At 57.9% G+C, this 10,326-nt stretch overlaps 1 protein-coding gene across 3 annotated transcripts; it reads right to left on the reverse strand.

Moving 5' to 3' along the window:
- Positions 1–979: 979 nt before the first annotated feature.
- Positions 980–10,320, reverse strand: LOC101636455 (leucine zipper putative tumor suppressor 3). 3 transcript variants are annotated; one of them, XM_012728388.1, is made up of 6 exons: positions 10,238–10,320; positions 6,629–6,678; positions 5,786–5,967; positions 4,778–5,255; positions 3,707–4,573; positions 980–3,420 (listed from the first exon to the last, which is right to left on the reverse strand). In XM_012728388.1, exons 4-6 carry the CDS (start codon positions 5,234–5,236, stop codon positions 2,722–2,724), a joined length of 2,025 nt encoding a protein of 674 aa, XP_012583842.1. In that variant the 5' UTR covers positions 5,237–5,255; positions 5,786–5,967; positions 6,629–6,678; positions 10,238–10,320; the 3' UTR covers positions 980–2,721. The 3 variants fall into 3 exon arrangements, with proteins under 3 accessions (XP_012583842.1, XP_012583841.1, XP_004687413.1); XM_012728387.1 differs by having other exon boundaries at positions 6,629–6,738; XM_004687356.2 differs by having other exon boundaries at positions 6,629–6,741.
- Positions 10,321–10,326: the final 6 nt, after the last annotated feature.

Raw genomic sequence — 10,326 nt, forward strand, 5'->3', positions numbered from 1 at the left:
GGTCCCAGGACACCACTGCTCAGGGTGAGTTATCAGGGTGAGGCCAGACCCAGGCAAACACTGTTAATTGCCAGCAAACCCAGAGAGAATACAGGGCACATGCCCAGGGGATGAACCTGAATGGCCCCTAAGCAGCCTTGACAGCCCTATTCCTCTTTGCCAAATACTCAAATCCCCTGGCCTCCCTTGCAGTGGGAAGAGCAAGTGACTCAGATCTGACCAACAAATTGGTAAAGGAACGGTGCTGGGTATATTCTCGTAACTATTTTACTCTTATGATAAAGTGCTGCCTTAATTCCTTGGCAGAACTGTGGCATGGAGGGGACATGCTAAGAATGGGGGGTGGGAGGATAAGTCTAAGTCCTTGAGACACCCACACTCTTGACACAACATTGACATCCAGATTTTTAGCCAGGCACTCTTTGAGGTCCTTTATATCAGGTGGTATCATTTATAGCTGCTGAATATATTCTTGATTGGGTCGCTTTGGAAGGTGCCAGAAGAGCAGTACTAATCCCCAAGGGACAGATCCCCACTCTGGGCCTCACCACTGACAAACCCGGTCTCAACCTCCCCATGAATGTAGTCTGCACTCAGACAATGGCCATCGGCCGCCAGGTGGCTCAGGCGGCCACAGGCTGCATCTAGCTGTCCTGCAACCCCTACCTTTTGGCCAGCAGCCTGTTTTCTAGATTCTGAACTCAAACCAGCTTGGGGAGTGTCTGAACTGAAAAGAAAGCCCTGTTGGCAGAAGCATGGAACCATGACTCCTCCCAGCAACAGAGAAGCACAGGCTTTGGGCCAACCTCCTAGCAGGGCCCAGCCAGCACCTTGGGTCTCATGCCTCCTCTGGGAAATGTGTTTACTCCAACTTAGTCCTCCATGGCCCCCCTTGCCCAGGCCTGACTTCTGCAACTCAGAGACACAAGCAAGCCAAAGAATGTCATTCAAGAGGCTTTCTCCATTTTTATTTCTTTGGGAAAAGAAAATGAAATCTTTCCATCACATATGGTAGAGATATATATTTATATATATATTTATATATAATTTCTCTTGTGGTTGGAAGTCCCAAAGCTGAGTCTGTTCATCTTTTTTTCTATTTATTTTTCTTACTAATGCCTTCTCTTCCCCTTGCCCCTCTGGCCCAGGCCCAGTGAGGGGTGAGGGGAACGGGCAGTGATTGCCAGGGTAGTCCCCTGTGTAGCTCAGAGACCTGGTAAGGATCACCCAGAAGGGTCTGTGCAGAGGGACAGAGGCCACATGGAGGGGCACTCCTGTTATTGTGGGGGATGCACAGCTCATTAAACAGTCACCAGTCTTGGAAGGAGGCTGGTCAGGGATTGGGGGCTTGCTCACAGTAGTTGCCAGCTCTTTTCACCCTACCCCCCATAAACCCAATCTTGGGGATGGGAGGAGAGTGAAGAGAGAAATATAAGGGCTGAGGGCCAAGCCTCCTCCAATTTTTATTGCTGGTGAATTAGAAATTTGCCTTTCCCCTCTTATCTTGGGGAGATGGACCTCTGAGAAGCCTCAGAGGAGGAAGTGGTATTGGCCACCCCAGCCCCACTGGTGGCCATGCCAGGTGGACTACCTCAGGGGCCTGGAAACCCAGTGTTCCTCTCAAGTCAGCCTTGTTTTTCAAGGGTACTCACAACCACCATCGTCTGACAACCCCCCCCCCCAAAAAAAAACAAGGGTGCTGGGCTCAGGCTTGGGCCCAGTGGAGCTTGGAAGTGGGCAGTGCACCAAAGATCAAGCAGAATTTTCTATTGGAAGAAAAGCTGAGATTTGGGGGGAAGTGGCCTGGGACAATGATATTCTGAGCATGAAAGCAGAGCAGCTGGAGGGAACTGAGTGGGGGAAGACACAGGAAGACATCACAGACACTCATATGACCTCAGAAACTGGGTGAGGAGAGTGCCTGAGGCAGGTAGCACTTACTAGCTGTGGTTAGAGCCAGACAGTGGCCCTGGGTGTGGGGTCAGCCAAGCAGATGAGGCTGTTGCCCTGTGGATCCTAGCTAGAAGGGTGGGAAAGAGCTAAGAAGCCTCCAGGTAACCCTTCCCAAGAACAGGAGGGCAGATCTTCCCTGGGCACTGAACACACACATGTGAACACACACTCAGGACCAAGTTAGGCTCTAAGGCCTGAGCCCAAGAAACCTTGGGGGGGAGGGGCTGGGCAGATAGCCTCTCAACCACTAACAGGCCATCTGCTCCACTTGTCCTGCCCATCTGCCCATGAAGGGAGAATAGTGCAGGAAGGAGAGAGGCCAGGAGCCCAAGGTCTGTCAGATTCGGCAGACCCTACGCCGGCCTCCTCAAGCTGCACAGCCTAGGAGGTGAGCGTAGAGAGCATCACTGGACAGGCTGGCTGACTGGCAGGAGCGGCCACCAAGACCCACCAAGGTCCTGGGACACCTCACAGCACTGCAGGCCTGCTGCCTCCATCTCCAACAAGGAAGTGCCAAGAAAGGAAGCAAGGGCTCCCCTGCTGCCTGGGCTCCTCCATCCTACTCACTCTGAGACCCCCCCCCCACGCCTTTGGAGGAAGGTTCACGTGGGCTGCCCAGAGCAGGGGAGGAACCTGTTCAGCTGCTTTGAGAACCTCTTTGGTCTGGGGATATGGGGGACACAGGGAAAAGAGATGGAAGGGAGGAGATACTGGGGACTCTGGCCTTTGACAGGTGCTCTGTCAAAGGCCGCATGCCCAGGTAGGGGGTCAGATTTCTGTGGATTCAATGCGCTCAAGGCGGGAGGGGGTCCAGGCTTTCTTCTCCTCGCTGTGTTGGGGGGTAGGGGTGCTGGCACCCCCTGAGGCCCCACGCTCCCTCAGCCTCCGCTCCAGCTGCTGGTTTCGCTGGTACATTTCCACGTAGCTCAGCTGCAGCTGCTTTTGGTACTCGATGACCTTCTCCTTCTCCTCCAGCCACACTCTGCGCTCTTCTGCAAAGCTGGCACCCTGGCGCTCTCGGGCTCTTCGCTCAGCTGCCAGCTCAGCCTGCAGCCGCCCTACCTCCCTGCGAAGGGCCCTTGTCCCATTCTCCCCGCCAGCATCCACCTCCCCATCCAAGGAAGCCAAAGAGGCAGCAGCAGCCACCCCAGCCTGACGGCGCATCTTGGCCTCATCACTCTCGCAAGTGGCCAGCGCATCCTGGGGCTCGGTGGGGTCCACAGGGGTCAGTGCAGGCTTGAGGCAAGCTGCAGGCAGCTCCCCCTCGCTCAGCTCCAGACTGGCCTGTTTGCTGCTGAAGGAGTCCCTTAGGCTGAGCAGCTGCTCCTCCTTCTCCCGCAGAGAAGCCCGGCCCTCGCGTAGCTGGGAGCGCAGACCCACGATCTCACTCAGCTTCTGGGACACGTCCGCCTGCGAGTCCTTCAGCTGCTGCTTCAGAAGGGAAATCTCCCCTGCCTTCTGGCACACCTGGACAAGGTCAGGGGAGAGAAGCCAGGGTGAGGTTAGTGCTCTGCTCACCCCCACCCTCATATCTAGCCCCACAGGCACCAAGCTTTGCCAGGGTTCAAGGTCGACTGACATGACACCATGGAGCCCACTCTTCAGATCCAGATGGGACCGACCTGGCTAACCTTGGCAGGTCCTCAGACACTCCTACTGGATTTTGCCCGTCCCTCTCCCTTCCCTCTGCTGTGACAGTGACTCTGGGTTTCTGACGGCCACACGGGAGACAGTCCAAGGCCCCAGCCCGCACCTCCCATTTGGTTTCCTCCATCCGGGGCAGGAAGTCGGCCTGCTCCTTCTGACACGCGGCCACCTTGTCCTCGAGCTCTTCCCGTTGTCGCATTAGCCGGGCAGCCTCCTCCTGCAGCTGTTTTTTGTCCTGCTGCAGCCTTAGCACCTGCAGCTGTAGGCCCTGCTGGGCACGCTGGGCACGGCGGGCCACCTGCTGCAGCTTCCCGCTGCAGCCCTGCCGCAGCTCAGTCAGCTCTCGCTCCCACGCCTTCTGCCGCTCCTCCAGCACCTGGGCCACGGCCGCCTCACTCTGCTCCAGGCTGCGTCGGAGAGCTGCCACCTCCTGCTCCTTCTCCCACAGGCGCTCCTCCAGCTCCTGGATCAGAGCACTGGGCGAGGGAGGGGAGCAGGCCGCAAACGGCAGGCCTCCGCCTCCACCCTCCCCTGTTCCCAGGTGGCCGGATCGACTCATGGATGAGGATGACCCACTCTTACTGGAGGCCCTACCGCTGTCGGAGGTCCCCAGGTCCTGGTAGCCTGACCCCCCACCACTGCTGCTGCCGCCACTGCCACTGCCATAGTTGACGGTGCCAATGCGATTGATGTGGCTGGTGGAGGCACTGAGGGGTGCCAGGTGCTGGCTGTAGCTGGAGCTATAGGTTGGCAGACTGGTGAGTGAGTTCCGACCTGAATCTGAGAGGCCACCCCCAGCCCCGCCAGCTGGAGTCATGGTCCGAGACTTGTCTAGTCCACCCTTGAGGCCACCAGGGCCCTGACGTCCCTCAGGGGTCCCGTTGGTCTGGGGAGGGCACAAGTTCTGCATGGAGTGGAAGTTCTTGGGTACAACAGGCTTGAAGGCTGAAGGCCGAACTAACGGCTCTGAGCACTGTGTAAAAGCAAAGAAGGGAAGTGGGCATTAGGGTGGGCCCTTAACCTTAGCCCCGGCCTCTTCCCTGTGGCTAAACTTGTTTAGCTCCATCTCTCATACCCATGCTCAGCCCTCACCCCCCTACAACTACTCCAAGAAGACCTACCTCACCCTCCACTCTGGACCGCCTCCCACCCCCAGAAAAAGGCCCTAGGGACTGACCTGGTCTAGTTTGCCAGAGGTGGCCAGGAGTTTGGGTGGGTGGGTGGGCTCACGGTACTGTGGGGGGGCCTTGTCACTACCTCCGCTGCTGCTGCTGCCACCACTGCTGCCCACCACATTGCCGCAGACATCTGTGTGGTCACTTCCCCGTAGCTCGCCGTTGAGGTAGAGGGAGTTGGCAAGAGCTTTGTCCTCTGAGGGGTAGCGGCCTGGCCTCTCCCTACTGGCCCCACTGCCACTGCCTCGGGGGCCAGGAAAACTTCCCTGGCTGCTCCCACCCCCTGTACGGGTGCCCACGCTCTTCAGGGCAAATTCCTGGGCATGGGCCACCCCACTGCCCACGCTGCCCATGGCTAGGCGAGGATCTGGGGGGCCAAGCTCAGAGGGTCGGGGGGCAAAGGCCAGGAGAGGATCCCGCCCTGGATCAGCACGCACAGGCAGTGTCTCCAGCTTCGCCATGACTAAGCCGGGGGGGGCCCTGTGGGCACAGGTGGGAAAGCAGAGGTCAGGACCCCACTCCCACCACCTCATTCCCTGTCCCTCAGTGTCTTTAAATGGCTATGAGAGTTTCCAGACACCCAAGGTGAAGGAAAAGTGCTGGGGAAATAGCGAGAACTAGTAACAGGAGTTGCCAGTGACCAACCAGGCAAAACCCTACCCCCAGGGCTCCCTGGGTGATTTACCCCATGCACCTTCTCCCAGCTCAGCTCTGCTCTGCTCGGCTCAGTTGTGCAACCCTCACCTCCAGCCTCGCAGACTCAGTGGCCCCCTCAACTCTTAGTTACAAAGCCCAGAAAGTAGGAGCTCCTTAGCATGAATCTGGGCTCCTATATCCCAACCTCTAGAAGTGGGGAGATGGGATTGGAAGGGGTCAGCTTTATCTGAATCCATTTGGGAACCTAAGAAGTTACTAACCCACCCCAATCCCAAAATTGTGGTTAGGGGTTCCTCCCTGTCCCCTAACACCCCTAGGGTGTTGCAGTTAATGGGAGAAGTGGAGGCTACTACCAGCGCAGGCTCTTCTTGCCTTCTCAAGGGGCTGGGGGTGCCGACGGGTCTTAAGCCTGGGATCCTCCGCAGCCCGGTCTGCAGGGCCCTGGTGCCTCACTCTCGCAGTGGGAGCTGGGCCGGAACCAGCTGCGGGACTTTGCACCGACAGACTGAGCCATCGCGGACCGCAGTTTTCTCCTCTGCGAAATGGGAGGAAAGGGACCTACCTGGCGGAGCCGCCCACCCACCTTGTGCGGGTGCCCCAGGCGGCGGGTGCCAAGGAGCGGAGGGGGCAGGCGGGAGCTGCCGCTGCGGCACTCATCTGGGTCACCTGTGGGCACCACCACCTGCACGCCCAGCCCCCAAAGGGCCCTCGGGGACCACGGCTGCAGCACGAGCAGGGAGCCCTTTGGAGGTCTTCTCAACTCTGCTGCAAGGGGACCTGGCACGAGGGGACCGCTCCGCTTGGCCAGGACCTCGGTAGAGAGCCCCCAGCTGGCTGATACGGGCAGAGGACGCGGTGTCGCCAGCTGCAGGCGGCCCGCCTGTCCTCCCTCCCTACTCGAGGTTCCCACAGGTGGGGGGGAGGGGCTGGGCCTGCGCACCCGGCAGCGCTGGAGAGGACTCCTCCCCGCCCAACCCTGCTAAGAAACCGTTGCCACCAGGAAGACTTCCTGGATTACCAGCCCTCTCTCCCTCTCCCCCCCCTCCTCCTCGTCCCCCCAACCCCCAGTGGACCTTGACCCGGCTCAGTTCCCGGTGAATTCCTTTGAGCCCGTATATGGGTGTGCGTGCGCCCCTCCTCCCCCAAGGCCGGCCCACAGGAGCAGGGGGAGCAGAGCAAGCAGGGCCTCCGGTTACCTGTGCTCAGGGAGGCCCCGCTTCCTGGTTCCTTTGTCTCAAGTCCGCACCTGGAAACACCTGCCTCAGAGATCCGCATAATCCAGCTGGTCAGGGCCAGCAGGCAGTGCCTGCTGCGGGTAGAGACACTCAAATACACTTGCCAGAGATGGCAGGAGCTCCCTTCAGGTTTTTACCCCCTACTCCCTTCGGAAATCACACAGGGAGGGCTCCTTCCCCACCAAAGTGAAGGGGACCCAGTGGCACCCCACCAGGTTTTGTACTCTTTGGGTGGTCTTCAGCCCTGATGCCCAGTCTAGTGTTATGTCCTAGTCCTATCAGGACCCCAGCAGGGAAGCAGGACAAAAGACATAACTCTGGCCCTCAGGATTCTTCACTGGAAAACAGCCCTAGGTGGTTAGAAGTTCACCACCAACCTACTGCTTCTGTAAAATTCCATTCTTTCAGCGCCTCCCCCCCACCCTTTGTGGAACACAGAACTTTACCACCTTCCTCCCTTGGGCAATCTGTTCCCACATGTGGGGTCCAGACTGGAGTGAAGCAAGAGAGGCACCTGGGCGCAGTTTATGGGCAGGGTCAGCAAGAGCCCAAGGCTGGCAGTAGGTGCCTCCTGCACTTATAGTCCCTGCTGTCCCCGCTGCTAGCATATTCCAGCCTGACTCTCCTTCAGCATAGACCCCCCCTCCCACCCTAAGCTGTGACCCACTTCTCTAGCCAGCTCTGGGAGCAATGGCGCGTCCTGGGTGGATGGAGGCTTAGTGGCCAGAGGTCTGAAACCAGTGGGAAGATCTGGACAGGGCTGGGGAAACTAGCAATATATATCTTAATGTTGGGGTTCTGGTGGTAGGTGAGGGCAAGGAGAAATCTGGGCTAGGGTAAGCTGGATGTGACCCTTAACATGAGGAAAACAGATCAGAGAAAGGGATCTCTCTCATATCAGATGCAAAGAAAGATGGGATCATTAGCATTCAGGGGTAGTGTGGGTGGGGTGAGCATCGAACTGGGGGGGGTGCAGAGCAGTACACATCTGAGAAACAGTGTGGGGGCAGAGAAAAGGCCAGGACAAGGCAGACCTTGAGACCAAGGTGGGGGGTAGAGGGAGTGTCAAGAATGTGGAGGAGGGCGGTGTTAAAAGGTGTCAGGGGAAACTGGAATTGGAGACTGTGCCCTGGATTTGCCAGGTAAAAACATCTCTGGTGTCCAAGAGAGGGTGGTTTCAAGAAAGTGCTCTAAGGCAAAGCAAGGAGCCAAGGACTGGAGGGAAAGACGGGAGTTTCCTGCTATGAGAGAAGGCCCAAGAAAGCAATCACTTAGGTGGTTAGGAACCCAAAAGCTCTTTTCTAGTGTTAATACACTCATGGTAGAAGCCTGAGATGCTGAGGGAAGGAGCCAAGAGTAAGATTTGAGATCTAGCAAGGGGGCAGTGACAGGGGCCCAGATGTGAGCAGCAAACCTCAGAAGTGGTCATAGTAACTGCTCGAGTGCCAGGGGTAGAGTTTGGGAAGGTGCCTGGTAAACTGTAAGGAGCAGCACAAACATGCAGTACCACCTTATCTGAGATGCAGAGAGGCTCTTACATAGGCTGAGGTTAGGATATGCCACACTGCCCACTGTTTCTGCCAGGCTCAGATGCCCCAGTCCTGGACAGTCCCAGGACTGTCTCCTGAGCCTCCTTTGCCCAAGCTCTGCCTAAATCCCTGACTGCAACCCACAGCAGCTTTCCTGGGAGCCTCACACCCCACAGAGCTTCTTGCCAAATTCTAACCTGTCATGGTCAACCCCATGTTAAATATTCCCTGTATCTTGTCTCACCCCAGCTTGTGCTTGGCAGCTTCTTTTCTCAAAACCTGGGCAGGCAGCTGGCAGGACAAGGAAGGGGTGTTCTCAAGAAACTGAGCTCAGAGGAAGGGTTTGAGCTTGGTCTTTGGGCCAGGGTGCTGGCTAAAGTACTAAGTGTGGTACACAAAGTCGTCTTCGTGGTATGAGGGGGAGTTGTCATCCCAACCAACTGGGACAGCAGTCTGTTGCCCTGGGGGCCCATCAACTCTTTATGCTTGGGACATCAACACAATCACAAAGGGGGCCAAATGGACACTACCCGAGGGGTGATATGCGCAGGGCCCTCCAACCTACCATGACCATCCAACCCATCAGTGCCCACACCCCACACACACAGCTAGGGACACTTCACTCTTCTCTCAGAGTTTCGAAGGCCCCAAGCTCAGCCCATTCACCCCTAAAGACCTTAGCAGCCCTTCCTGCCAGCACCCTTGCTGGTGGCTGGCTCTTCATTGGGCTATTCTGCACTCCCTTCTGGACACAGCAGCCAGGGGGCCCTTTCTAAAGGCAAAGCCCATCTTGTTCCTGTTCTGACGAAATTCTACAAGGGGCTCCAAGTGCAGTGGACAGAGTTCTGGAGCCATCAGCTCCAAGTGTAAATCCCAGCTTGCCTGATTGGGGGTGGAACCACTCGCTCACAGGTTATTTTACCTTGGGTTCTCACAGCTACCTTACAGGAATCTTAAGTAAATGTGTTCTGAGTGAAATGCCTGGCATTCCTCTCAGGGCCCAGGCCAGAGAAGAGCTGGCAGCAGGGCTCCCAAGGCCTCTCCTGTTGAACATCCTAGTTCCTTGGCCTGGGCCCCGCGACAGGAACACAATCTCTTCCCAACTCTGTGCCCATTCTGCATCCTTCCTAGACCAGGTCAAAGGCTACCTCCCGGGAAAGTATCCCATGGTCCCTAGAGAGGAGGGGTCTTGTAGCACTTGGCTCAGCCCACTTTCAGTCTGAGGCTTTCCCAGGCAGACTTGTAGGTGCCCGGGAGACACAGATGGCAGAGTCTTGGAGGTCTCTGGGCCCTGGCTCTGAGAAGATGCAGAAAGAATGTGCAGGTGCAAATGCTAGTTATAAGCAATTTGTAAAGAGGCAATGCATCTGGACAAGGAAATCAGGAAGGGCTACCGGGAAGGACTGGAGGAGGAAGGGCTGGGGGCGCATACTAGGCTTTTGGGGGGGGGTTGGGGAGGTTTCCAGAACTTCTTGGTTGGGATGTGTGAGGGGATATTCATCCTCCCTTGGTAAAAGCAGGGTAAGAGGTCCATCTCTTAGATTTTGGCTCCAATGAAGCCAGTGTTTCAGGAGGGAGCTGATAGCGCCCCCCCCACCTCACACACACGCGTGCACACACGAGCCTCCGCACGGAGGGGGGTGGTGAGGGTTCGCCATTCACCAGCATCCCACCGCCTGTAGCACCAGCAAATAGAAAGCCGGACCACAGGACGTCCCGGGGAGGTGCCCGCTGGTCTCTGCGGTGGGGGAAATACTGCCCACACCTCCCCACCAACGTGTGTGGCCCCGGGGGGCGGGGCGCAGAGGGAAGAGGTGACATAATCCGGGCCGCACCCCCTCCGGCCGCCACCTCCCCCCAGGCCCCGCGAAGCATCCATGACATCATCGGCCTCATCTCCGTTCCCCTCCCCCCGGATACCCCGGCAGCGGGACGCGCCCCCTCCCCAGCTTCGGGTCTGGTCGCACCAGGCGCGCCGTGCAGCGGGCACGGCGGCAAGTCGAAGCTGGGAGGGGCGCCAGGGCAGGCCAGCCTCACTTACTCGTTGCCTCAGGGTCCAGCGCAGGGTCTCCGGCGCGGGCGCTATCAGCTCCGCTCGCTGGCGCAGCCCGAAGCCCGCCCGGCGGGGCG

Source organism: Condylura cristata, unplaced genomic scaffold, assembly GCF_000260355.1.
Source record: "Condylura cristata isolate star-nosed mole 26May11 unplaced genomic scaffold, ConCri1.0 scaffold00022, whole genome shotgun sequence".
Taxonomy (NCBI): Eukaryota; Metazoa; Chordata; class Mammalia; order Eulipotyphla; family Talpidae; genus Condylura; species Condylura cristata.

What these genes read in the sequence shown, in the direction of transcription:
- LOC101636455 (XM_012728388.1), bottom strand. Translation starts at nt 5,236, where the DNA reads ATGGCGAAGCTGGAGACACTGCCTGTGCGTGCTGATCCAGGGCGGGAT. An exon ending in CCTCTGGCAAACTAGACCAG is followed by an intron (nt 4,574 to 4,777) that starts GTCAGTCCCTAG and finishes GCTTTTACACAG; the next exon opens with TGCTCAGAGCCGTTAGTTCG. An exon ending in TGGAGGAAACCAAATGGGAG is followed by an intron (nt 3,421 to 3,706) that starts GTGCGGGCTGGG and finishes GACCTTGTCCAG; the next exon opens with GTGTGCCAGAAGGCAGGGGA.